The sequence below is a fragment of the Toxorhynchites rutilus genome, chromosome 3 (assembly GCF_029784135.1).
Source record: "Toxorhynchites rutilus septentrionalis strain SRP chromosome 3, ASM2978413v1, whole genome shotgun sequence".
Taxonomy (NCBI): domain Eukaryota; kingdom Metazoa; phylum Arthropoda; class Insecta; order Diptera; family Culicidae; genus Toxorhynchites; species Toxorhynchites rutilus.
Window position 1 is genome coordinate 175,670,705 of NC_073746.1, and position 27,801 is coordinate 175,698,505.

The 27,801-nt window shown below is 43.5% G+C and overlaps 2 protein-coding genes across 5 annotated transcripts in view; one reads left to right on the top strand and one right to left on the bottom strand.

The window, feature by feature from the left end:
* The window catches only part of LOC129775912 (uncharacterized), a 580,006-nt gene that overhangs the window by 453,885 nt on the left and 98,320 nt on the right, over window positions 1-27,801 (top strand). For 2 of the 3 annotated variants that reach the window (XM_055781159.1, XM_055781161.1), the window contains exons 7-16: window positions 421-552; window positions 10,413-10,784; window positions 11,156-11,395; window positions 11,574-13,934; window positions 13,996-14,289; window positions 14,348-18,934; window positions 19,396-19,578; window positions 19,652-19,783; window positions 24,902-26,710; window positions 26,781-26,873. In XM_055781159.1, coding sequence (XP_055637134.1) covers window positions 421-552; window positions 10,413-10,784; window positions 11,156-11,395; window positions 11,574-13,934; window positions 13,996-14,289; window positions 14,348-18,934; window positions 19,396-19,578; window positions 19,652-19,783; window positions 24,902-26,710; window positions 26,781-26,873 — 10,203 coding nt within the window. The remainder of the gene's footprint in view (window positions 1-420; window positions 553-10,412; window positions 10,785-11,155; window positions 11,396-11,573; window positions 13,935-13,995; window positions 14,290-14,347; window positions 18,935-19,395; window positions 19,579-19,651; window positions 19,784-24,901; window positions 26,711-26,780; window positions 26,874-27,801) is intronic. The other variant, XM_055781160.1, reaches the window with a different exon arrangement.
* The window catches only part of LOC129775911 (beta-alanine-activating enzyme), a 286,887-nt gene that overhangs the window by 129,692 nt on the left and 129,394 nt on the right, over window positions 1-27,801 (bottom strand). The gene's annotated exons all lie outside the window — the stretch shown is intronic.

Here is a 27,801-nt window from a genome sequence, read left to right on the forward strand (position 1 = left end):
AGGGGGGGTCACTTCGAAAATGTCCCAAAATAAGCTTTATTTTCGTTTTTCAAAAATAAAAATCGGTTCACTTTTGTTGAAGTTATTAAAATTTGTTGCATGAGCGTTTAATCTGAAAGACCCTGTAAATGTTTTTTGTTCTTCATTAAAGAGACTTTCAGCCTCCTGGGCTGGTTCTTTTCTGTGATTTAATGAATGAAAAATATGCTTCAAAATATATCAATACATTTACAATGCCCAAAACATAGATTTAAGATCATTTGAAATTCAAAGGCAAAAATACAATAATTTGTATTCAACTTGAAAATGTGCTCAAATTGTGAAAACTAAATTAATCTCCCGAATGTCGTTGGTTGATTCACGGTTCACGGAATAACATATTTGGTCCACAATCTAATCCACCCACTAACATCATTTCAGATATTGACGAATGCCAAGATCCCTCGATCGCCGCTCGATGTGTCGAGAACGCAGAATGCTGCAATTTACCAGCACATTTTGTGTGTAAATGTAGACCAGGTTTCGAAGGAGATGGAGAAGAACGATGTACAGGTAAGTGTCACGGTTGAATTATTGAAATACGATGCTATCCGCGTCCAGGATGACTCCAAGATAAGACAAAACAAATTATCCTCAAGCTCCCGCGGGATCGTAGCCTAACAATCAGACTATCCATCATTCCCCGAAGCTTACCACACGACACCTTTAGAAAGTACTGTTAATACCAATGGGTGACAATCTCGCGCGACAGTCTATCCATTAGCGGTAATCTACGGTCGATAGTATTTACTTCCTGGCAACTTTTTTGTACCCTTGGCCGTGCCACATTATTAGAAGTTATTCAATTTCAACTCCTTCCCCAGCACCGGGTTAGCAGTAAAATTTATGATCTTGTCGAGGATTTTACCCGAGCTAATATAACTACCTTTCTCTCTTTGTCTCGATATGGCGAAGATATGGCAGTAACAAGTACTCCGACTAGTACCGAAGCATTGTTCTATGCTGGGGGAAGAGATCCTATCGGTTGAGGAAATCAGTAAAGCAGTACCGTATGGTTGTGTCTTTCTGTGGAAAGAAATTGATTTGCTCCGTAATTCTGGAACCGCTTATCAGTGGGAAATCATCGCCGGTGGGTAATTATGTGCGGTAGCCACATTTATCACTTGTTTCAAAAAGAACGACGGCAAAGTAACATTCCATAATAATCCTCTAGAGATTAACGAAAGCGTAGCTTCTACAATCATGCTGATCGTTCTCAAATAGCACACCTTCTTACAGTAGAGGTTACGATTTCCACAATCTCTACTTCCGCCCAGATTCCGTAAGTGGTCGCAAACAGTCAAATAGCAATCGTAACCTTCTTCAGATGCAGATTCGGCAATAGGAATCGTTTCTTGGCCCAACAGTTAAAGTAGCGATTTTATAACTTTTCATTCAATTCTTCGTTGTCTAAAAACAACATTCATTATCTTCAGTATTCTAATTGCCGCAATTCAAGTTTGCCCGATGCGTTCATGCTCCAAACGCATCGATGATATCGCGAGCTGTTTCCACTGCTCTCCCCATGAGATGAAAAAAAATCGAACGAATACCAAGTAATGTAACATATAAAATTGAATTTATACGGAAATTCAGCTCTCAAACGTGGTTATGGTTGGTTACGGTTATGGTTGAGTTGCGCGAAATGTTGTATAAAATAAAACCGACGATAATATTATGCTCATTCCAAGACCACCTATGTGACGTTCAATTCTGTTTTTTTCCACAAGAAACATATTATCCGTGCAACACGGCATTGTGTCCCATTCATAGTTTATATCATCCAATGTCCACGTATACCGGTCAAATATAAAAAAATAGTCTCGAAAAAGCTGCTACCGTCGATCCGAACCTTCGGAAAGTGCAACGGATTTCAAAGAATCACATTCTTCCTAATGAATAGTGTATAATTTAGCATGTTTCCCTAGAAGAACGTCAGTTTGACTTGACTGAACGCTAATCTGCCGTTCTACGCATAGTTGTCCCATGTTCCAAAATCAGCAACTTAGTAAAATGCAATCACATTTTTGTACCATATTTGTCTACCTGAAGCTTTCAGCATTTCAGTTTAGCAATACACCGGGTTTATTTATTAGCAGTAAACTATTGTCTAATGAAATGTGAAAAGTTCCCCTCACTTCAATCAATTAAGCTTGATTATTAGTTTAAAAATTCATGGTGGGACAGTTATACCTAGAATATCAACATGGGACGACTGAATTTGATGTTTTTTTTCTTGAAATACAGGATACAAACAATTTTTTTTGCGTTTTTCCGAAAGATTATGAATAAAAACATCATTTTATAAAGAAGGAAGTGATCTGCAACACCTTTGCAGAATATGAATCTCATTGTTATTAAGCTGAAGGTGGAAGGAAGCCGTTGTAGTAGTATAGGTTAAACCACGTGTAAAAATGGGGTAAAAGTGTTCATGAGAGAAGAGCAAAACAAACGGTTTGTTTTGATTTTGAAACGTGAATAGATGAATTCACTTTTCAGACTGTGCGGCGCTTCACTGACACGAGTCTTAGAATACATTTGAAAAAAATTACAATTCAATACTAAAGTAAAATGTATGAACGTTGTGTTCCGATGAACAATTCCAAATATAAATATATATAGAAGGTGTATTTGCATATGATTCTGATTATACGCGAGCGTAACATGCGTAAATTTATAACACATGCAAATCGGGGCTCTTGTGGTATTAACAAGTTCTTTCGCACAGTAACTCGATGTTGATAGTTGATAGTTAATATTTTCCTTCGTTGATCGTATTTTCTCACATATTCACGTTGGAGAGCCTTAACCCTTCTCTTATTTTGGCCGAGGCATTGAATGTAATACTTTTCCGTTTACTATTTTTCACAGCAGAGGCTGCCTTGGCAGTATTCCGAGCTCTGCAATACGATTTTTTTAACCAATGGCTAAAGGTGGCTAAAACTTACATTATAGACCAATTACACGTTAAAACAATAATTTTATTGATATCAACACAATTTTATTTGATTGATTTTCATGCCATGGAACGCTATGACTTAGGAATAACATTTCATTGAGTGGTTTTTATAGCTATTTCGATGATGTTGTCTGGCATCAGTGTCGAAAAAATGCTTTCACCAATACAAACAAAAACATTGCGGAAATTTGAAAAATGAAAAGTTAACTTTCAGAGCACTAGCTCGAGTTTTACGACGTTTTTCACTATACATTGTGACGGCAGATGAAAATTTAATATCTTGTGAGTAATCGATTAGAGTTTGGTTGATATTACTTGATAGGAAGTGTGCGAAAACGATCATTTTCTTCACACTGTTTCGCAAAATTATTGATTTTAGGGCGAGGAGTGAGAGCGGGAGATGAAAGAAATAAGCGCCATTGTGGCAGCCATTTGTGGCTTCCTTCCACGTTCATCTTAAGCCATTCGCTAACATGATACACGTGTGCTGTAAAACTTTTTTTTATTTGTTTGAGAATTAGTTCGTTCTTCAACCCAGAAATGAGTGCATTAGTCCTGCTGAAAGCGTTACATAAAAATCTTGTACTTGAACCGACTCATTCATTATGGATCTACAGAAAATACATGGTGGACTGCTTTGGCTAGAAAATAAACATGGGACACTGTTGTTTTTTTAAAACACTGGGAACAAACAATTAGAAGATAAAGAAACCATTTTTGTTGTTTTCTTGGATCTAAAACGCGCTTTCGAGACAATTTCTAGGCCCTTGTTGTTGGACACGATTAAGCGCTTTGGAATTACGAGTACTGCATATAAATGGTTTGAAAGCTATTTGTATGACAGAACTCAACGGACTGCTTTTAGCGATTTCATTTCCAGTCCTGTAGAGAATAATCTTGGAGTACCCCAGAGCAGTGTATTAGGGCCTCTTTTATTTATTATGTATATCAATGACATGCGGAGAGTCTTACGATTTTGCGATATTAATCTTTTCGCAGATGACACTGTGTTATTCATTGCAGCTAAAGATGTATATCAGGCCGTTTTACACTTGATTTGCGTTTTCTAAGTAGATGGTTGAAGTATAAGCAACTGAAATTGAACATAAGTAAGACAAAATACATGATAATCTCGCGAAATCGAATAAATGAGAACGTCTCTATTGTTATTGATTATGAGGCTATTGACCGCGTTCGGGAGATTAAATATCTTGGCGTGATTATTGATGACAAACTTAAGTTCAACACTCACATTGACAATGTCATCAAGAAAATTGCCAAGAAGTATGGAATCTTATGCCGATTGAAAAACGATTTAACTATTTGCAGCAAAATACAGCTATACAACTCAATCATTTCTCCTCATTTGGACTTTTGTTCTTCCATTCTATTTCTAGCCAATGAAACACAAATATCGAGATTACAGCGTTTGCAGAATAAAATAATGCGATTAATACTAAAATGTAATAGGTTCATCACGGATAACCTTTGCTGGACGCTTTGCAAAGGTTATCCGTGAAGCAAAGAATTGTTTATTTAACTATGGTGTTCATTTTTAAAGTAATTAACGGTTTGCTACCTCGATATTTGTGTGATCGAGTTGAAAGAGGAAGTGATTTTCATAGTTATAACACTAGAAACGCGAATGAACTAAGGACACCCCATTTCTTGACATGTGCTTCACAAAATTCGTTGTATTTCAAAGCAATAAATGTTTTCAACTCGATGCCAAGACATATTAAACGTGCAACAACATTAGCAGAGTTTAAGAGAAACAGCTTTCACACTTGAAAGCTGTGTTTTCATAACAGCTGAATGATTTTTTCTTACTTTATGACGAAAATTTTAACTGACGAAGTTTTATACGAACGGATAATTTATGTGAAAAGTTTGATGCAGTCTTTCTTATTTTATTTTTTTCATTGAATATTGTATCTGACGAAGTTTCTATTAAACGGATTATAATGTGTAGACGATTTAATTTTGTTTTCATTATTTTTTTTCTCTATTTTATATTAATCTCTATTATGTCTGTCATGATCTTGGTGATGATGGACTATTTTTATTTTATGTTTTTATATTGTAGTAGTTGAAAAAAAAAATAAAAGTAGTCTACAAAAGTTTGAGCGTCGCGCGAGTGGTGATAAAAATGGAATAAAAATTTAAAAGTTTTGTAAGGCTCGGTCTAGAAATTTTTCGTGAAGGAAAATTTCTCGATTTCTCTGGATGGGGATATGGGGACAAGGCTGGCGGTTGGACTTGTGTCTTGGTGGACCATTTGACTGCAAGGGCCTTGTCGGGACCGTATCGGCTCTGTGGCGGACAAGACTGAGTATCGGCTTGTCTTTTGACATTGAAATTTTATTTTTGAACTTATATCTGTAAATAAAATCAGTTGGTTTTTTTTTTGCAAAACTGATTTCAATGCTGAGAAAAAAAATATCTTTTAGATAACTCGTCTTGCTCAAAACTCTGTAGGGGAAGGAGGCGTGACCATCATCATCATCAAACAATAACTTTTTTGTGTTTTCTGGAAGATCAGACATAAAAACATCGTTTTATGTAGAAAAGTGAATATTGTCAAAATGTAACATGGGACAACTATGCGTGGAACGGCAGTAATCTGATTGAAACTGTTTCTCATTTCCAAATGTTTCCTGAGTTCTCTTTAAATTCCGCTAAACGATTGCCCTATTGGGCACCGCTTCAGCAAGTTTGGTGGGTTTCTGTCCTTAGGCACGATTTCTGAGCTATTTCCACGTAGTGACAGTAAGCGAGGTCTGGTCGTATTTTTTCATAAAAGACAAGAAGCTTTTTTGAAAACATTTCTTTAGACAAAGATCTAGGTTGACAGAGTCACGAAAATTTCGCTTTTCAGCCCGCAGGTATAACATTGCAGGGTACAGGCAAATCCAATGTTTTACTGCTTAAACTTGTCTTGAACCATTCTTTTTCTGGTATCCGTGTATAAATGGTGATCTCCGAGCAGTTTGAAATTCACCTTGGCCTATGCGCCATCGTTTATTATGACGCAACTGCTTATCATCTCGATTGAGTGTCATTGTAGCCTTGTATGTCGACATATGCCTGTCTCAATCACGCTTCAGGTAAATAAATTCCTTTCTGCTTTCTTCCATACTGTTTCATATACCGCTCCCCTAACCCGCAAGCAAATTGGTCATGGGGGGCAAAGTGGTCACCTGCTTGTTTAGTAGTTTAACTATTGACAGTAGATGCCGTATTGATAGGCACCTTATGTTTGAAGAATTTAATGACTTTTGAGTCACCTTGTACTTCAGTAGAGCTGTCGCATGTCAAAATACAAATAATAACAGAAATTACTCTCTCGATAGCCATTCGGCCGTAGTTCTGTGCGCATGATATCTAAGGAATTCCTCGTGAAATTTAGTTTATTCAATCTGATATGTTGGACAAATCATCAGTTTGGACCACTGTTCACATGTTCTAGGAGAGGTGAACAGATATTTTGTTTAATCTCAACGATTAATTAGTATAGACATTATTTTCATGTTTAGGGGCAAAGTGGTCATAGGTGAATAACAACTTACAATGTTCTGTTTACTAAAGCTGATATACCTCATCACATTCTGCTTTTGTAGAAGATCCTTTTATGGCTTTGACCCTGGATAAATATGCCACTCCAACTAAACCAAGCCTCATTATGCGAAACGTTATGTGTTTATTACTACGCTTTTGTATGCAAGAGAAAATTTAGATTGGGGCTCTAGGTGAATAGGCCAAGCTTATTTCATGCATGTACCTACAGGGTGGGCCATTTAAAGTGGAAGGATTTGTTTTTGCAATAGCAAAGTAAAGAAGTGGAATTTTAAAATTTTTTTTTGAAATTCATTTATTTTGGTCCAAGGAGATTTGTTCTAACTACTTTTTGATTATGATATCTCGTAAATGACCGCCTCTGGCCTTGACCGCAAAATGTGCCCTTTTTTCGGCATTTTCCATCACTTTGCCCAATGTTTCGGCCGATATGGCAGCAATTTCTTGTCGGATATTGTCTTTCAGCGCAGCCAGGGTCCTTGGTTTACCAGTATATACCTTGGATTTTAAATATCCCCATAAAAAAGTCAGGAGGCGTCAAATCAGGTGATCTCGGTGGCCAGTCATAATCGCCGTTTTTCGATATTAATCTTCCGGGGAACATTTCGCGCAATAATTTGGTCGTGGCAGCCGCTGTATGGCATGTAGCGCCGTCCTGTTGGAACCAGTAATTGTCCAATTCATTTTCATGAACAAATGGCAATAAAAAGATGCCTAACTCTTGCGAACGATGGCGACCTGATGTCGATGGAGTCTCTGCAACACTGGCTCGAACGGCATCAATATTCTCGTCGAAACGTCTTGGTCGTTGTCTGGACAGATGACTGGCATTACCAACACTACCAGACGATATAAATTTGGCATATAATCGACGTATAGTGTTGTCTCCAGGCGATGTTTTAACTTTATTTTTATTTTTCCACGCACGTTTAGTTAACACAATTGAGAAGTTATTTTGAATGTACAGCTGAACAATTTCAGCGCGTTGTTTAGGTGTGTATTGTTCCATGGTTAAAATTGTACTGAAATGACGCTTCCAACGCGGTATGACATTTGTTAAACTGACATCTCTGTCAAAAGTTATGGGGTTGCCAGATGCTTCCACTTTAAATGGCCCACCCTGTAGTATAAAAAATATGATTTGAACAAATTTGGACGAAAAAACGCATAAATCTATCCCATTTAGCTTTATATGGCCGGGTGACCACTTTGCCCCCACTAGGTGACCACTTTACCTCCAAGCAAAAAAAAATTTTCACCTTTTTTTCTAATGATGAAAAGTGTACTATTTTGAATTTTTATAGTAGAAGCCGTTTGTTATCTTGAAGAACAATGAGTTGAACTATAATATTCTTCGAGAAACGGGAATTAAATCGGTATGTGGGCGCTGGAAATGGGCATATTCTTTAGGGTGACCACTATGCCCCCACTTCCCCTACAGGTGATAGGCAGATATCCTATCCAGAAAGTAGTTGGTGGCTCATATGAAGGTTTCGTAGTCGCCAAAATTAATGGAACCTTCATGTGCAGTTGCTATGCACCCCCAAGATGGACAAACGAGCACAGTCACAAGTCACAATGACCGCGGAATAAATCGATCGTCATTGGAGGTGACTTCAACGCTTGGGTAGATGTACCAACGTGAGAGGCTACAGTCTACTGGAAACTCTCTCAAAACTGGAAGTGACGCTACTCAATGAAGGTACCATCAGCACCTTACGGAAAAATGGCCGCGAATTTATCATCGACGTCACCTTTTGCAGTCCGTCGTTGGTGGCGAGCACGGAGTGGAAAGTGTGAAAATGGTATACACATATTGACCACCAGGCGATCCAGTATTGAATCGGTCAACGAAACCACGTGACAGTACGGAGGACAACAAGCGGTGAGCGGATATGTAGGACGAGTGCTTTTGACAAGGACTTTTTCGTAGAAGCACTTCATCTAGATAGCGGAGCTTCAGACTGGAACGCGGAAAACCTGACTAATTGTATGGTGAGAGCATGCGACACTACAATGCCGAGGAAAATAGACCCTAAGAATAAACGAGGGGGTCTCCGTAGCCACATTGATTGCGCATTCGCTTAGTAAGCGATCGATCGTGAGTTCAAAAATCAGGGCCCTCATTGACCATCTTTGTGTTGTTACAGAACAACTACGTCCACGCAACAATCAAGCGATGGAGATCGATCCACGGTCGAAATAAGATCGATTCATCCATACAACTGCTCTGCTCTGCAAGACACATCAGGCTGTTGTTCTATAAATGACTCAACAATGATCAATCAACTGTCTCCGCTGTCCGGTCTAACTGGATAATGGAAGAACAGAAGGAAAATTCTTACGACTAAATGGCTACTGTGTAAATGTGTACCATATGCAATGGTATAGAAGGAATACTATTACGTCGAAAAACGGCATCTGTGTAATGTTCCAATTATAGATATGATAAACATGTGACATGTACACGATTAAAATTCGGCTCTGTTACAGCTAAAATGCTAATGAGCCTGAAATAAACAAATGGGATAAAAAATAAGAATAAACGTTACCCAGCTTACTGGTGGAACGAAACACTCCGTAGCCTTCGCGCTAGTTGTATTAGAGCCAGAAGAAGGTTCCAGGAGGAAATAAGAGTTCTGACAGAGAGGAGCGTTATATAGTGTACCGAATAGTTAGAGCCGCCTCGAAACGGCATATAAGACAGAGCAAATTGAACTGTTTTAGGAGCTGGGCGATGCTTATCGTGTAGTGATGGCGAGGATCAGAGGTCCAGTAACAGCAGTTGAATCGTGTCCCGAGAATCTAAAGGTCATTATGGGGGGATTATTCCCGAGGCATGATCCAACAATTTGGCCATCCACACCGCACGGAGAAAATGCTGTTGAACGTTCACGAGTCTCCAACGAGGAACTGGTGGCAGTGGCGAAAAGACTGGTAGCAGGTGGGGAAAGCCCCCGGCTTCGACGGAATCTCCAATGTGGCCTTGAAAGCGGCGATACAAGCGTTCATAACCTCCTGCTTAGATTCTAGATTCCATTATTCCCTTATACGAATATGCATAGACCTGTACAAGTGATAATCTGTTGGGCTCAGGTCGGGCGAGTACGGGGAACACTCTAACATCTCAAACCCAATTTCTTGCGCTTTCGCTACTGTCTCCCACGCTCTATGCGGGACGCATTATCGTGCAATAAAGGTATCGGTTGAGCGTTCTGTTTTTGCTCGCTCCTACCGCTCTTCTGTTTATTTTGTGTACAGTCCTACTCATTTGCACCCCACAAGTCGCTAGGGAAATAACGGTCCACTGTGTCAGGGATCTGTTGTAAACAGTGAGGGTAAAATACTGTGAAGGGCGCTCTGGCCCCCACAGATTCCGCTAGCGACAGAGTATCTTTTAAACCCCCTCGATCGTTCATCGCTCAGCACGAATACCTTGGAAATGCAATTACCCTCACGATTTTACAGAGCTAGGGGTTAAGTTTTGATTGTAACGCTGATCATATCCGGGCAACAGAGTTTCTCAATGATTTCATGTTTCCAGTTGTCAATCGAGGCCTTCTACAGGCTGAGGAAAGAATCTGATACGGGTTCGAAGCGAAACACAAATGGGTAGAACCTTTGGAACGCACTAATCCTACCAGACGAGTAGTATTATACGCATCCCATTTCGGATACGTTTTTTAATTAAAAAAAATGTCTCTACTATAATTGGTTATACGTTATTGAGACTATTGCTTCACCGGAGGGGTTCGGGGCAACGAATGAACGATTCAGTGAGACATTTTTCCCTCTCTACATAACATTACAGTACCTTTATTCCTCTTACCTTTTCCAGACGTCAACGAATGCCTCGACCCGCAGGCTTGTGGTGTGAACGCGGAGTGCGTGAACTATCCCGGAAACTATACGTGCCTCTGCCGGGATGGTTTCGCAGGCGATCCATACAACGGCTGCGGAGATATCGACGAGTGTGCTCGACCGGGAGTCTGCGGACCAGGTGCCATATGTACGAACCTTGAGGGCGGTTATCGCTGCGACTGCCCCGCTGGGTTCAATGGTGACGCACGCTCTGCTCAGGGATGCGCCGATTACGACGAATGCACACGCTCGCCATGCGGAAGGAATGCACTGTGCCGAAACGACATCGGGAGTTTTCGATGCGAATGTCCGGAAGGTTTTCACGGGGATGCGATGACGGACTGCCAAGGTAACTGCACCCCGAGCGAGTGATTGGTACAACTCGCCATTGTTGTTCAACTGCTTGTTTTTGTATGAGAAAGAGTTGCTTCGCTCCGCCATTTGCCGCACCATTGATATTGAGCAAGAAGCATTATTTGTAATCATTGCTTTCAACCTTATAGAGGTCCCAACATTTGCAATCGCTAACAATCATGTTTTTTTTTCATTTCCGATTTTAATTATCTCATCCATAAACCGACACTCACGCTTCACGACGTCTGTTATCAAAACACGGATGCGGACGCCTAAACCTAACCTAACAATCACAATGCGCTCACATCCACATCCACACATGTGCACCAAAATACACCCCAAATACATAAACACGGGCGTGAACAGATATTGACGAGTGCTCCAACAACCCATGTGCCAGTAGTTCCGAGTGTATCAACACGCCTGGCAGCTTCCGGTGCAGTTGCCCCTCGGGAATGACCGAATCGGGCGGCGAATGCATTGATATTAACGAATGTGCGAAAGCTAACGCTTGCGGAGAGAATGCCAAGTGCATAAACTTACCCGGATCCTACAAATGCTTGTGCCCTCAAGGATTCGAGGGGCGAGGAGAAGTGTTTTGCAAAAGTATGCTTACTACATTCATACACACATATACACATAAAGCATTCGATGACGACATGGACACGTGCTCATTATTTACTAATACCTAACAAGATGCAAAGTAGTCGTGGTAAATGTCCTCGTCGAAGGCTTCCGCTTTTACTCGCAATCCACCAACACACATACACATTTCTTATTATAGATATAAACGAATGCCTAGATAATCCGTGCGGGGAAAATGCGGTTTGTACGGATACGGTCGGTAGCTTTGTTTGCTCATGTAAGCCAGAATACACGGGAGATCCGTTTCGGGGATGTGTTGATATCGACGAGTGTACGGCGTTCGATAAACCCTGTGGAAATCATGCGATCTGTGAGAACGCCAACCCAGGTTACAATTGCCTCTGCCCTCAGGGATATGTTGGCAAGCCGGACGCTAAAATTGCTTGCGAACAGGCAGACGTTAATGTGCTTTGCAAAAGTAACTTTGACTGTACCAACAACGCAGAATGTATCGAAGGACAGTGTTTCTGTCAGGATGGCTTCGAGCCGCAAGTCTCGAGCTGCGTGGATATCGACGAGTGTCGAATGGACGCTCACATCTGTGGACCATCCGCAGTTTGCATCAACACACCGGGATCATTTCGATGCGAATGTGAGGCTGGATTTATTGGAACACCACCGCGGATTCAGTGTAAAACTCCGTGCGCCGATGTCAACTGTGGCAGTAAGGCATACTGTCGAGCAGAAGGACAGGAAGCTTTCTGTGTGTGCGATGAAGGATGGACCTTCAACCCGGCCGATATCTCTGCCGGTTGTATTGATATCAACGAATGTGATCCGTCGCAAGGTCCGAATGGAAGATGTGGTGTCAATGCGAGGTGTACCAATAACCCGGGAGGCTTTAGCTGCGAGTGTCCAGCGGGTTTCACTGGGGATGCAAATCGGCAGTGTTATGACATTGATGAGTGTAGCAAACCAAATGCTTGTGGCGAAGGTGCCATATGCAAAAATGTAGAAGGTTCTCACCAATGTTCCTGTCCGAAGGGTTCCATTGCTGATCCTGATCCTACTGTAAGGTGTATAGCCGTTGTAACGTGTACCAAAGATCAAGACTGTCCGGGTAATGCAATTTGTGATGAACACAAACGATGTCTTTGTCCGGAACCTAACGTTGGAAATGAGTGCCGGCATCCATGTGAGAACATTGCTTGTGGTCCCAACTCCCACTGCATGTTGGTTAATAGTGAAGCGCAATGTTTGTGCAGTGAGGGATTCACCGGTCATCAAGGTCAATGCGTCGACATAAATGAGTGTGCGGGTAATCCCTGTCCGAACGGAGCTATTTGTACCAACGTCCCGGGTGGTTTCACTTGTCAATGTCCGGGAGGAAGTTCGGGTGATGCGTACTCCGGTGGCTGCTCAAAATCTGCCCTACACACCTGTAGTGAACAGAACCCTTGTCCCTCGGGAGAAAAATGCATTCAGGACGCGTACAGTGGAAACAGTGTATGTATTTGTGGTCAGGGATACAAGCGGAATGCAAAGGGTATTTGCAAGGACATCAACGAATGCAAAGATCCCAATAAACCAGCCTGTGGTGTCAACGCCATATGCAAAAATCTCCCCGGGAGCTACGAGTGCCAGTGCCCTCCCGGATTCAACGGAAACCCGTTTTTGTCTTGTGAGGAATGTACCAGCCTCGAGTGCAAGTGTTCAGCACCTTACAAATTTGTCGACGGAAATTGTATTCTAGATAATTGTTCGCCCGAGGGCAAGTGTCCGGGTGGTGCAGAATGTATTGCGATCACGGGCGGAGTTAGCTACTGTGCGTGCCCTAAAGGTTTCCGAACGAAGACCGACGGTAGATGCGAAGACATCGATGAGTGTTCGGAGGGGCGGCAAGTCTGTGGATACGACGCTATTTGTATGAACACCATCGGGGGTTATGAATGCAAGTGTCCGCTGGGATATTCAGGCAACCCGTACAGTGGATTGTGTGCTCTTGCCCAGAAACGATGCTCGGCTGACCGCGAATGTGGGTCTAACGAGAAGTGCGTCCAACCCGGTGAGTGTATATGTCCACCTCCATTCTATATGGACGCATACGACGGCAATAAGTGTAAGAGTCCCTGTGAGCGATTCCCTTGCGGAATAAATGCACGCTGTACGCCAACTGATCCACCCCAGTGTATGTGTGAAGTGGGTTACAAGGGTGACCCACTGACAGGATGTGTGGACGAGGACGAATGTGCCCATTCGCCTTGTGCATATGGTGCACAATGTGTCAACCAGAAAGGTGGCTACAAATGCATCTGTCCTAAGGGCATGGTGGGAGATGCCTACAAGGGAGGATGCATATTAGAGGAAGGATCCGTCCGAAGTCAGTGCCAAAAGAACGAAGACTGTGCTGATACTCTGGCTTGCGAGCGAGGGACGTGTGTTAGCCCGTGCAGTAGTTTGCTGTGTGGCTCCAACGCGTACTGTGAACCGGATAAACACGCCGCCTGGTGTCGCTGTCGGGTCGGTTTCGTGGAAGGTCCCAATGGAGATTGTGTTTCACGTATGTTCTTCCACCGTTTCGAATCATTGTATGAAAAATTGAAACCCAATTAATATTCTAGAATGCAACGGTTATATGTGTGGTCAGGGCGCCATATGTATTGTGACGAATAGTGGGCCAACTTGTAAGTGTCCTCCGGGAGAATTGGGCAACCCCTTCCCTGGTGGATCTTGCGTCACAGATCAATGCTCTGCTGGTCGACCTTGCGCTGAACCCCAAGTTTGTATCAACGGACGCTGTAAGCATAAATGTGATGGAGTCGTCTGTGGAATTGGTGCCACTTGTGATGGTGCGACTGGAAAGTGCATCTGCGAACCGTTCTTCGTTGGTAATCCAGATATGTTGTGTATGCCACGTAAGTTATATGATATCACCCCAATGATTCCAAATTGATTCCATGAATATTTTTACAGCCGTTACAACACCAACTTGCGACCCAGAGTGCGGTAAAAATGCTCACTGTGAGTATGGTATCGTACAGAACTCATGTGTTTGCAATCCGGAAACCAGCGGTAATCCTTACGACGGCTGCGAAGCCCACCAGAGGATAAGCTGCAGTCGAACCACTTGCGGGCAAAATGCCCAATGTCGCGAAACGTTGAACTCTGTCGAGTGTGTCTGCCCGAATGGTTTCATTGGCAACCCTTACGTGCATTGCAACGACGTTGATGAATGCTCCACGGGGAATGTTTGCGGGGAGAACGCTATATGTATCAATACGGCTGGGAGCTTTGACTGCCGCTGCAAACCCGGGTATGGTGGCAATCCATTCACAATTTGCTCGCCAGTGCAGAAGGATGTCTGCGACAATCCGAGACGTTGTCAGTGCGGTAAAAACATGCAATGTCCCCCGGGATATACGTGCGAGCGGGGCATTTGTAGGGATCTCTGTGCGAAAACAAGTTGTGGACCACGAGCTGCGTGCGATTCTGGGAAATGTATCTGTCCACCTGGCTACACGGGCAACCCGAAAGATCTCCAAACTGGTTGCATCCAAGAAGGTCAATGTAATAACGATGCCAACTGCAAAAACAACGAGATATGCTTCCAGCTTGGTAAAGGACTACGAAAATGTGTTGACGCTTGTAGTAAAATACAGTGCGGCCCTAACGCATTGTGCGTATCGAATACCCATCGATCAACGTGCATTTGTGTCAACGGATATGTCGGCAGCCCGGTAGATCTGACGCTTGGCTGCCAGAAGGAAGCCAAAATTGTTGAGGGTTGCAAGGATGACACTGAATGTTTCGGTGGCAAAATATGCGCCCTTACCGAAAATGGACTGCGTTCCTGTGTGAACCCCTGTAGCGTTGTCGAGTGTGGAATAAATGAAGTCTGTAAACCAGACGAGCACAACAACCCCATATGTCACTGCCAGGAAGGATTCCTCTGGAATCCAGCGAAATCTACATGCGAGAAACCCTCAATACCGGATTGTGTCGTGGACGATGATTGTCACCAGGTGGCAGCCTGCCGACAGGATGTCTTGGGTATTCTGAAATGTACACCGGTATGTGCCGAGTTTACTTGTCCAGCCAATTCGGTTTGTGTTTCCTCGAATCACCGGGGTAGTTGTCAGTGTCTTCCAGGATATACAGGAAATCCCAACGATAGGAACGGGTGTCGTCCAGAGTTGCAGAATAAGTGTCTCACGAGTGCGGAATGTCCGGAGTCGGACTCCTGCGTAACGTACAAGGGAGCTCTGATGTGCAGACCGGCCTGTGAGAGCATGCAATGCGGACCTCATGCAATTTGTGTCAGTAATAATCATAATGCTCAATGCCAATGTCCACCAGGATCGTTTACTGGCGATCCGTATAACTTGGACCAAGGTTGCCAATCTGTACCCTGCGTATACAACAACGACTGTCCACCAACCCAACTGTGCAATCGAATGACCCATACATGTTATGATGTTTGTCAGGAAGATACATGTGGTGAGAACGCAGTGTGTATAGCTGAGAATCACCGTTCCATCTGTCAGTGTCCACCAGGGTACAAACCCAATCCAATCGCCGATGTAGAATGCGCCGTGCTAAAGTCATGTGAACCCAACCCTTGTCATCCTTCTGCCATTTGTGAAGCAGGCCCAGACGGTCACATTTGCAAATGTCCGGTAGGACAAGTAGGAGACCCTCTGACTGGCTGCCGACCTGAAGGAGATTGCCCGAATGGAGACATTCAATGCCCTGCGAACGCTGCATGTGTCAACGGAAAATGTGTCGATCCTTGCATCAATGCATGTGGCATCAACTCGAGATGTTCGATTGTGAACCGAAGTCCAGTGTGTGAGTGCAAAACAAAATACGTTCCCAGAATCACGGGATCAGCGAAGGATGGCTGCAGCCGAGTGATTAGTCAATGTTTGAGCGAACTGGATTGTGGTGGAGATGTTTGCCAGAATGGTCAATGTATGGTAGCTTGTCGTAATTCGAAGGATTGCTCGGAAGGAGAGCGATGTGTCAACAGTGTTTGCACCCAGCCGTGTTCGGATCATAGCCACTGCGGTGAACGACAAGCTTGTATTGGGGGCAGCTGTCTGATTGGCTGTAGAAGCAACAAGGACTGTGGAAGTTCTCTGGCATGTATCAACAACAGATGTAGTGATCCTTGCGAAGCCGAAGGCACTTGTGGGCCAAACTCCCTCTGTTCGTCCGTTAACCATGTGGCAAGCTGTAAGTGTCCACCAGGGTTCGAAGGAAATCCAGCTCCAGAACAAGGTTGCGTTAGGATACCTAGTTCATGTATCACTACGGCAGAATGTGCACCGGGACACATGTGCATAGCACATCAATGTAGTTTACCATGTTCGGAGGGATCGAGCTGTGCGGTTGGGGAAAGATGTCACAACAATGTGTGCGCTAAGGTTTGTTATACCAACAACAATTGTCTGCCGGGAGAAGTTTGCAATGAGGCCGGAACATGTCAGCCGGGCTGTAGCACCGATGCGGACTGCCCCTCCCAGAAGATTTGCTTAGCTAGTAGATGCAAGTGTATGAAAGGTTTCATCGGTACTCCATTTGGATGTGCCGATATCGATGAGTGTACTGACAGTCCTTGTCATCCATCGGCAATCTGCGAGAATGTTCCCGGATCATACCGATGTGCTTGCCCCGAAGAAATGGTTGGAGATGCTTACACGAGTCCGGGTTGTCGACTGACGAATCAATGCTATAAAAACAACGACTGTGGGGAGAACTTGGCTTGTGTAGAGGGAAAATGTAAAGATCCTTGTCAGAGTGCAAAGTGTGGAACAAACGCTGAGTGTGTCATCATCGATCGAACAGCAGAGTGTCAATGTCCAGCGGGACACCTGGGAGATGCCCGTGACACTACCGTTGGTTGCTTCCGTGTGGAATGTCTAGCTAACGAAGACTGCGCCCAGGATCGACAGTGTCATACAGAAACAAACAAATGCAACAATCCATGTGAATCTGCCAACTGCGGTAAGGGTACCTGTCAGACTATGAATCATCAGGCAATTTGCAGCTGTTTCCAGGGCTATCAGGCTGTTGGAGGACGCTGTGAAGATGTTGACGAGTGTCTCACCGATCCTTGCCACGCCAGCGCCAACTGTCAAAACACTGCCGGAAGTTACGTGTGCTCGTGTCCGGAAGGTTTGGTGGGAGATCCGATAAATGCTGGATGTAGAAATCCAGATGAATGCATCACCGACTCTGACTGTCCCTCAGCAGCAATCTGCGAAGCGGCACGTTGTATGAACCCTTGCGGCAAAGAGAACGCCTGTGGCAAAAATGCCATTTGTACCGCAACGAATCACAAAGCTGTCTGCGAATGTGCGCCGAATGCTCGTGGAGACCCGAGAATTGGTTGTACGAAGGTTGAATGCACGGAAAGTAACGATTGTGGACCGAGTCGGACATGTATCAACTACAAATGCGTCGACCCATGTCTACTGAAGAACGCTTGTGGACAAAATGCGAACTGTGTGTCAGATAATCATCTTGCGATTTGCTCATGTCAGCCAGGAACAACAGGAAATCCCTTACTTGGCTGTGTCCCGATACAGTACTGTAGTAGCGATCAGCAGTGCCCCGCAGGTACCAAGTGTAACGCCGGAGTTTGTTGCACACTGTGCTCTAGCAATCGGGACTGTATTACCGACCAGCTCTGCATCCAAGGCGTCTGTCAACCAACTTGTAGAACCAATTCAAGCTGTCCTGATTTCCAGTTTTGTCAAAATAATATCTGTACCCAGGAATTTAAGTGCCGATCGAATGAAGATTGTGACATTGATGAGACCTGTGTCCAGGATTCCACTGGCCGTTCGGAGTGCATCAATGCCTGCTCTGGGCGAGTACTCTGCGGACGTAATGCAGAGTGTTCCGCAAGAGATCATTCAGCGGTTTGCGACTGCAAGCCAGGATACTATCAGGAAAAGGCGGGAAGCTGTCATAAAGTTGAATGCGAATCCGATAGTGATTGTTCGGATGATAAGGCCTGTGAAAACCATACATGTAAAATCGTTTGCCTGATGGGAGAACCCTGTGGAAGTAACGCACTTTGTTCCGCCGAACACCACAAACAGGTCTGCTATTGTCAGCCGGGCTTCACGGGTGATCCAAAATTAGGCTGCAGTTTAATCGATTTCTGTAAGGACTCCCCCTGTGGACCGAATGCAAAGTGTCGCAACAGTCGCGGCTCGTATCGTTGTGCGTGTCCTTCGGGATCCGTTGGGGATCCCTACACAAATGGGTGCAAGAAAGCCGCGGAATGCGAAACGAACGCAGACTGTCCCGATGTGGCCGAATGTAACAAATCCAATAGCGAACCAAAATGCAGAGATGTTTGCGAGAGAGTATCTTGCGGTGCGAATGCCGAATGTCAACCAAGAAACCACCAAGCGATTTGCGCTTGTAGAAGCGGTTACGAAGGCGATCCAAAGGATCTGCTAAATGGATGCAAACCACTACCCGTACCATGTAAGCTGAATAACGATTGTCCAGAGAATTCGTACTGTTACGGACAGATCTGTAAACGTAAGTGTCTCCATGTGGTTATCTTCTATTTCTTTGATATGTTTTGATTTCTCTTCCAACCTTATTTCCGACCCTTAATTTGTTTTAAACAGAAGCAGGATAAATACCGTTTCAAGTGAGTTTGTTACAGGTGCATGTGATTTGAGTGGCAGATTTCAAGCTCAGATGTATTTTCACGTTCGAACAGCACTTTACTCAACCACCGCTCAAGCGTCATTTCGAAGCAATTTTTTCATAAAATTCAAAAGTCACAAAATCATAGGCGCACCTCCATCGGTGACCACAAAATACGAATGTAACGAATCCTAACAACCTCATATGCAATGACCACACCCCACGATTCCCATATCTCACTTTTCCACATCCATGCAACAAAAACTGTTCTTATAAACTTCCAGTCTGATTTATGAACGATTCATTCCAATCGAAATCGACTCACATGTTATTATTCCGTATCACAGCCGCTTGTACCGCTACTGACGAATGCAGCCAGCAAGAGGTCTGCTCGAAGGGTCAATGCATCAACCCGTGCCAAGAACCCAGTGCCTGCGGCATGAACGCTATATGCCTGATGGCTGGACACTTTAAACAGTGTTCGTGTCCACCAGGATTCACCGGAGATCCAGCCTTGGAATGTGTGAGAAGTAAGCTCACTGTCTTTTTGGTTCATTTTTGATACCTTCAACTGACAAATGTATTCGAATGTTCTACCCACAGTACCAACGCTCTGCGCTTCCACTGCCGAATGTCTCGACGGAAAGACCTGCTACGACTCGATGTGTGTCATTGGCTGCGGGAATGATCAAGATTGCGCTTTGAACGAGAAGTGTATCGAGAATAGGTGCATGTGTAAGTATTCGAACTCTTAGATACTTTCTGACAACACTGCTCTGTGTAAACAAATGCTTTTTTTCCGGTCATGATTTTTATAACTATTTTCATATTGATATTGTCCAGAAAAGTTCCGCGGCTGGAAGCATACTTTGTGAATTGATTCGGCGTATCATTATTGTACATTTTCATTTGTCGTGAGTTTTCCGCTTTTGTTAGTAGTCCCGTTCTTGTCCTGAAACAACTTGTGGACAATAAACCAAACTATCGCTCCAAAACTTTTCATCACCGCCTTTGCAACTGCTCGAATCTCTGGAAGCTGGTTTGCTCAACGCTGCTTAAACATAGGCGCTTCTGAAATCTGCTATCACCATTGTCTAGTGAGACTCTGTAATTCAACTGAAACCGTGAACTTGAAAATATGGATACGTACCAAGCCTGCTCACGATCCTTAAGTACCGTTCTGAATCATATTTCGGACGCTTAAGGCATATGATGCAGAACAAATCTAAAATTTATGCACAGGTATTTGGTTGATATTTTTAAAAAAATAGTTTAATATGCTTTCAAGCTTTCTACTTTGGTACCCATTTTATTGAAAACATAAAAAAATCATCGAGTAAAATGCTTTTCAAATGAAACGAAGAGAATCAAACTTCGGACACTAAATCAAATTTCGGACAGATTGAATTCAAATTTCGGACACTTTGTTTTGTAATTATTTGGACGAAAATTACATTACACTTGATTATATTTTATAGTCAACTGCGAAACACTTACAAAGCAATCACAGTAAACTGTTAACGATGATGAGAACTGATGAAACATGGGAGAAATTTAAATATTTATGAACGGGTAAATTCTACGTGCTCACGCTAAGGAAACTTCAAACGATAATGAGTAGTGTTGTAAGATTTCTGCCGATTATGTTATTATTCAAATGTAGTTCTCATGTGAAATGATAGGGAAACCAAGGGATTACTCTAAAGAAGCAATTGTGATATTAATTTGATAGTTATATCATCAGTGCATTAAGCATTTCAAGATATTATAACAAAGTGTCCGAAATATGATTCAGAACAATACTAGCAATACGATTTTGTGTAGTTGCTCCTTTGGCCTCACTTTCCACAACACTTGTGTGGGGTTAACTAAGCTCCATTACTCAGCGTGGTCAGCGAAAGCTGGGCTGCTCTGATTTTGATTCTTGTCGACTTCAACCCTGCTGCACACAATTTGGGGAAACATTATTATCAAAGCATTACCTGCATTACCTGCATTAACTGCTGATTCGATTTCGATACACGCTTAAACAACTACGACGAAATTCTTCGCTCTATCAACAACCAATCGTTAGATCAGTCGATCATTGTCCAGAACATCGATCAACTGAATCTTGACGACATCATTGACCCAATCAATCGCTTGAGATCCTGCGATGAATCATCTTTTTTCGAAGTGTTGGACGAAATCAACAGATCAGGTGTACAACAAACTGACAGACACATTGTCAGAAACCAAAATGGAGGCGAATGAACTGCAAAGTTTAAAGCCTCTTAAAAACAAAGAAACGAAATCAGAAACCGACGTGTGCATATTTTTATCGAAGCAAGTTTCACTTCCCGAACGATTGAGTCTGCTGGCTGTGTCAACCGAAAACTCGAGTGATACATCTGTCGACGGGTCTTCATCTTCATCCATTGCTCATGCTGATGGTAACAATATTCAGCCAGCCAATCAGCAAATAATCTGTCACACCTCGCCCAATAACAGAACCCGCACTAGAGTTAATGTTACCCGGCATAGCACAGGGTCTTTGAGCGTTTCCGAAAAAGTCTATTCAATTTTGGAAACGCTCAAATGCTAGTGTGCTAATGTTAGTGTTCTATATGACCACATTTACCCCAGATCATAAATAGGATGACGCAAAATAACGTATTCACGACATTCTAAATGTAGACTCATCGCTGGTAAAGGTCGTGAAGCTAGTTCCTCGGGGAAAGAGCCTGGGGGAGCAGTATTTCGTTTCTTTCGAAGTGATTGTCAGTTAAGCTGTATCCAACGTGGCCGGCTGGGCAGGGAGAGCCACGATTGGAGTTTTTGATCAAAACGATTCTATTTCTAGTCATCCTAAATGATCATAGAGTTAGCTAAAAGTGACCAGCTGTCAAGTCAGGTATTTTTCCGATACAGAATCGTGCATTTATGTGCATAACGGTCGTTACTGATTAGCCTTTTCTGCAATCAAATCATTTCAGTTCCAGTCGGCACAGTCGTCACGGCCCTGTATCGGTAGCTACGGAAGCGACCTTCCAGCCTGCTTTTCGAGACACAATACGCTTCCTGATCCATCCATCTCTCACACGCATTCGATTCCCGTTCTGGCAGGGGGGTTTTTCGTCAGACAAATTTCCTTCGACTTGCACTGTGGTCACGCATATTCTAGAGCTTGCCCCTCGGGATGCACTCGGTTTACGCCACGGAAGCAGACGAAGTGCGTGCCGTATAGAGACGAAAGACTAAAAGACTTGAGACAATATACGTCATTAAAAAATTTTTAAAATCCCATAATAAATATCCAATTTTTGGACACTTTCTCTGCAACGCCCGTGACATGTTGTTTGAACGACAAATCTTGAACTCAATCACTCGTGGAATGGGGACACTAGAGAGTACGTATCCGAACGTTAACGGTCCTTCTTTCCTAGCGAAGCGATGGATTTTTGATCATACCGTTCGCAGCGCGTGGAGATCGTTGCATTGAAAGTCTCCTTAATGCAGCTCTTTTCCGTGATTTACGGCAACTAAGCTCTAAAATTTATCTTTTAGCGTTGGCACCTTCATGGGAACGTGTCAATCAATGCCTGATACATTAGAGAACGTTAGAGAACGTCTGCATTGCATCGTCATCTAAAATTTCGCCCCGGTAGATGCCATTCAAAATATCAATACGATAGTTTCCATTTCACACACTGTTGATCTGTCGAAGAGTGGCAATACTGTAGCAGTCCAAGAACTCAAAAGCGGTTGAGGCAATTTGTGAGTGCAAGGAAGCAACGAATAGAATACCATGCGTAGAAAAACGCCAGATGAGACCTGATAGATTAATGTCACCAATAACTATCATTTTATCACTAGCACCGGAAAAACCGCAAAAGGTTTCCAAGGATTTGATGTAATATTGAATTGAAGAAGAGTAATTGACACGATCAAGAGGAAAGTACACCACACAGAAGAAGAGCTTATGCCAACGAGTTCTATTTTCACCCAGATCTGCTCTACAGTGCGCCAAGTGTTATCCTCGATAATGCACGCCTTCAGATCTTGTTGAACTGCCAACAAAACGCCACCTCCAAATGCTTTACGGCTGTTTTGCGGAGCACGATCACATCGAAAAACTTCGTAGTGCTGGCCGAGAAATCTAACTTGTGAGGGTTCTATCCAAAGTTGCTAATGGGTATTTGGCACACATATTTAGGCCATCCACGTTCTGGTAGTAGACGAGAGGATCGAAGGGTGGTTTTGCCGACTTGGAACATCAGTTCGGGTAATCAGCGATGATCGATCAGTTGAAGGTTGCCTTGAACAGATAGGCGGATCAAGAGTCGTTGAGGGCAAAATGGAATTATAGTTTCGAATTGGGAGACCCCGTCACCACACCTGTAAGACCGGTACGGCTGCTGACAGACTGATAGGAATGGCTCGACTATGTTAAGGAAATCAAGGGCTCTCATGCTGCCAATTTCAGTGCGTCTCAGTGCGTCTAGCGACGGTCGATCAGATAACATTGGCGGAGGTTGGCTAAAACTAATGGGCAGAACGTGGACAGTTGTTGAGGGCAAAACGGAATCATACTTGTCGGCGGTGTTGAGTTGGGAGACCCTTTACATGGATCAGACGGGCTGTAAGACGGACGGAATCCCATAGATTATGTTACTATTACCATCAGAGATAATAGCTCACGTTCGACTGTTCAAAAATGATCTTGCAAAAGTCACTTCTCCCAGTGGCCATCGTATGTTGTTCATGCTACGAATCATAACACAAACAAGAACGAGCGAACTCTGCTTCGGTTACCTCTTCATGATACACAAGTATACGAACCAAAACGTCATGATCGCTTTCGGTGCTACAAGCTTATATTCTTCTTTGTCTCTCATTCGCTACATATCGAACCCCGCCATGAATCATTATTTCAGCTAGATATTCAAGGAAGGATTTTATTTTTATTCTCAGATGCTTCTGTTCTCCTACTCTACTCACTTATTGGCTCGTCTCTCCTCGCCAATACTGTTCAGAGCGGAATCAAAGAAAATTTCGTTGGCGCCGGAAATATGTTCAAGTTGAATAAACGCAAACGAAAACAACGAATAACTCCATCAGTGTCATTGATAGAGTGCTGCTAGCTAGAAATCACTAGCAAAAATCATTTTGTTTGTATGACGAAAACAAAATTGACTTCCGTGTCACACAATAGAACCACCGACAACAGTATCTTTCTTGTAAGACAATTTGCACCCATGCTGACCTCAAAATGTTACTAGCAACTCCGATCCTGTGAGAAACAAAATCTGTATCATTATAGTTCTTGCCTCATTCGTCGCACTCTCGCCGTTTTTGGAGGAGTTTTGTTAGATTTCACCGTTTATAGTGCCTTGTATTACGAATGGGTTGCTTTGTTTGTCGCAAGTGCATATAGTCTGCCAATTCAGGTACTTCGACTGTGAATTTCGACAGTTTCTTCCGTTTCAAACCGTTATCCACAGCAAACTTGTTCTTCCTCGTGAAATATTCCTGTCTCGGCAACTGTCTAAAATCCGCATTGATGAAAATCCGATATTTCGTTAGCAGCTTCGTGTAGAGTTTGCAGGCGCGCGTTTTGGCGATACTCTGCTAATGTATGTTCCCAATTTTGGAAGTTCAGCATCTTGTACGTTTTCAATCCGGATCAATCATCAAGTTTTGACCAAGTTCCGTGTCGTAATGTTCGGGTTCCGCTTGAAATGAGCAATCATCACTTTTTCGTTTGTTTTGAGTTATTCCGCGTTATAATGATCGACCCATCCTTTAGACTACAAATTAGATGAAATACATAAATAAAAATAATAAATAATAATATCGTATCTCATTCCACAGTAACTTGCCGCCTGGACAACGACTGCTTCCTTGGACACATCTGTCTGAACGGTCGATGCGTCTACGGGTGCCACGCGGATGATGACTGCAGTGCTAGTGAAACTTGTCGAGCAAATCGATGCACTGATCCGTGTCGTCAGAATCCCTGCGGACCAAATGCCGCCTGTACAGTGGTTAACCATCGCGCTAGTTGCTCATGCATCAGCGGTATGGTACCGAGTCCAACGGCAAAGGTTGGATGTGTTCGTGCACCTGCCCTGCAGTGTAATGAAAATCGAGATTGTGCCCAGGGAACCTCATGTATCGAGAATCTCTGCCGTCCCGTATGCTCAAGCGATCAGCGATGCCTGAACAATGAACGCTGTGATCAGGGATCCTGTAAACCTATTTGCCGCCGTGATGACGACTGCCGAACGGGAGAGATGTGTAAAGAACAAACTTGTAGAGTTGGTTGTCGATCGGATGCGGGCTGCCCGTCTCAGCTTGCGTGTGTAAATCAGCAATGCGTCGACCCTTGTCGGGAGCCCACGGCTTGCGGAACCAACGCCCAGTGTGTGGTAGAGAATCACCGAACACTTTGTTCATGTCCAGCTCCCTTGATAGGAGATCCTTTGGTAGGTTGTCGCGCCGAACAGAGATCTTGTCTGACAAGAAACGACTGCCCGAAGGGACAAGCATGCCACGGTGGCTCCTGTATGCCGTCCTGCCGAAATGATCAAAACTGCCTAGCCGATGAACGGTGCGTACGCGGCACCTGTCGAACGGTGTGCAACAGCGATGCTTCTTGTTCAAACGGACTGATATGTGAGAATAGAATGTGCCAAATAGGCTGCCGAACTGACAATAATTGTGCTGCCAATCAAGCCTGTATTAACAATCGTTGCACAGATCCCTGCACGGTACTGGGTCAGTGTGGTACCTGCTCGGAATGTGTTGTCGCCAATCATGGTGTTCAGTGCACTTGTCCCAAGGGATATATTGGAAACCCGTTGGTTTCATGTTCACCACCGCCACAGAAATGTAACTCCTACTGCCATTGCGATGAAGATGGACTGTTTTGCGCGGACAAATGTCGCCAGGCAAAGGATTGTGCCTGCGGTCAAAGCTGCTACCGCGGTAAATGCCGTACGAAGTGTAACGCGGGATCTTGTCCTGCCGGACAACTGTGCCAGAATGGGGTATGCATTGCAGGCTGTCGCTTGAACTCGGATTGTAGTCTGGAGCTTACGTGCGTTAACAAAAAGTGCGTCGATCCCTGTGCCAATGGAAAAACTTGTGGAAAGAACACAATCTGTCAAGTCGCTGATCACCAGGCACTTTGTCTGTGTTTCGATGGCTATCAGGGTGATCCACGGGTGGGCTGCGTTCGATACGAGTGTCAAACCAACGATGACTGTGAACTGGATAAAAAGTGTAGCTCGGGTAAATGTACAAATCCATGTCTCCAAAGTAACGCTTGCGGTTTGAATGCACAGTGTCGTGTGGTGAATCGCCAGCCTCAGTGTTCGTGTACCCCTGGATTCCTCGGCGATGCCCGGAAGGAGTGTCAACCGCTACCGAGAGAAAGTTGTTCCCAGAACCCCTGCGGTGAGAACACAATCTGCCGCGAGGATGTCAATGGTTACGAGTGCAGCTGTCAGCCGGGTTGCATGGGAGATCCAAAGCGAGGATGTTTGTGCCAGGCAGAAAAGACGAACAAATGCCACAACTTCCCCTGTGGAAAGAACGCAATTTGCCGGGTTGTAGCCCACGATCAGCCGGAGTGCTACTGCCCGCCACTGTACCCGGATGGTGATCCATATACGGAATGTGCGTATAAATATTGTTTTGTTTTGGAGAGGAGACGAACTAAACTTGATATTTTGTATCCAACATCTAGGTATAAATGAAATAACTGTGACCGACTGTCGAACAACCGGATGCCTGGAAGGGGAATGCGTTCGGGATGGAGCGCAGTTTACTTGCCGTAACGGTAAGTGGTTTTCGATGTTACGCATAACCAATTCCGTATATTTCGTTGTTATGATTAGCATTTATTTTGTTACTTTTGAACCAAGAGCTAAACAACATCCACAGTTAATTCCCCACTCTAAAAGCTGATCATAAATAATTCGATCCATTCATCAGTTTTAAAAAACAACCATAAATCCCAGAGCACATTCGTAATTGATCATGTTAATCTAACGTAACGTTATTGTACTCCGATTAAGTTCAAACCATACTCAAGTCACATAAAGAGAAAAATCCACGCCAATGACTGTTTATCTCTGGATTGTCCATAGACAACCCACGACAACTCACTCGATGATATAAAAAGCATGTTAATACACACCACCCAGCACCCAGTTTCATTGAAATCCATCGATAATCAGTCATACGTCATAATACTCTCATAATGCTCTCAACTGGCCAAACCGTTAAGAGAAATGACACTTCGTTTTAAGTTGTTACGCCTCCGTTTGATCCAAAGTTATGTAACTCTGTACAAAACAGTATTCTTCGGCCCTTTCCCATGACTTAGGTTGTTATAGTAAGATAAAAAAGTATGTAATGGTTGGAGATGTCGCTGTCGTTATCGCGGTTTCCCAATCTGCGCCCCGTTTTTTTGTTCTGTCTTTATTTCAAAAGAAAACACCTGTGCCGTTTCGGGATTCCTCCCATGGTTAGCGACCAACGAGTGTGAATAGTTGGATACATGGAAGCAACACCACCACATATCCCACCGAGTCCTTTTTGCGAAATAGATATATGATCCCTTTTTTTTTCGAACAAAAAAAATCAGCTCTGCATACCGTTTGATAGTAATTAGTGGTTATATGAAGAGTTTTTGAGTTTCGTTATTTGTTTTCTACTATTACAACACTAGCTTTAGTATATTCATTGACGCTAACAAGAAATTA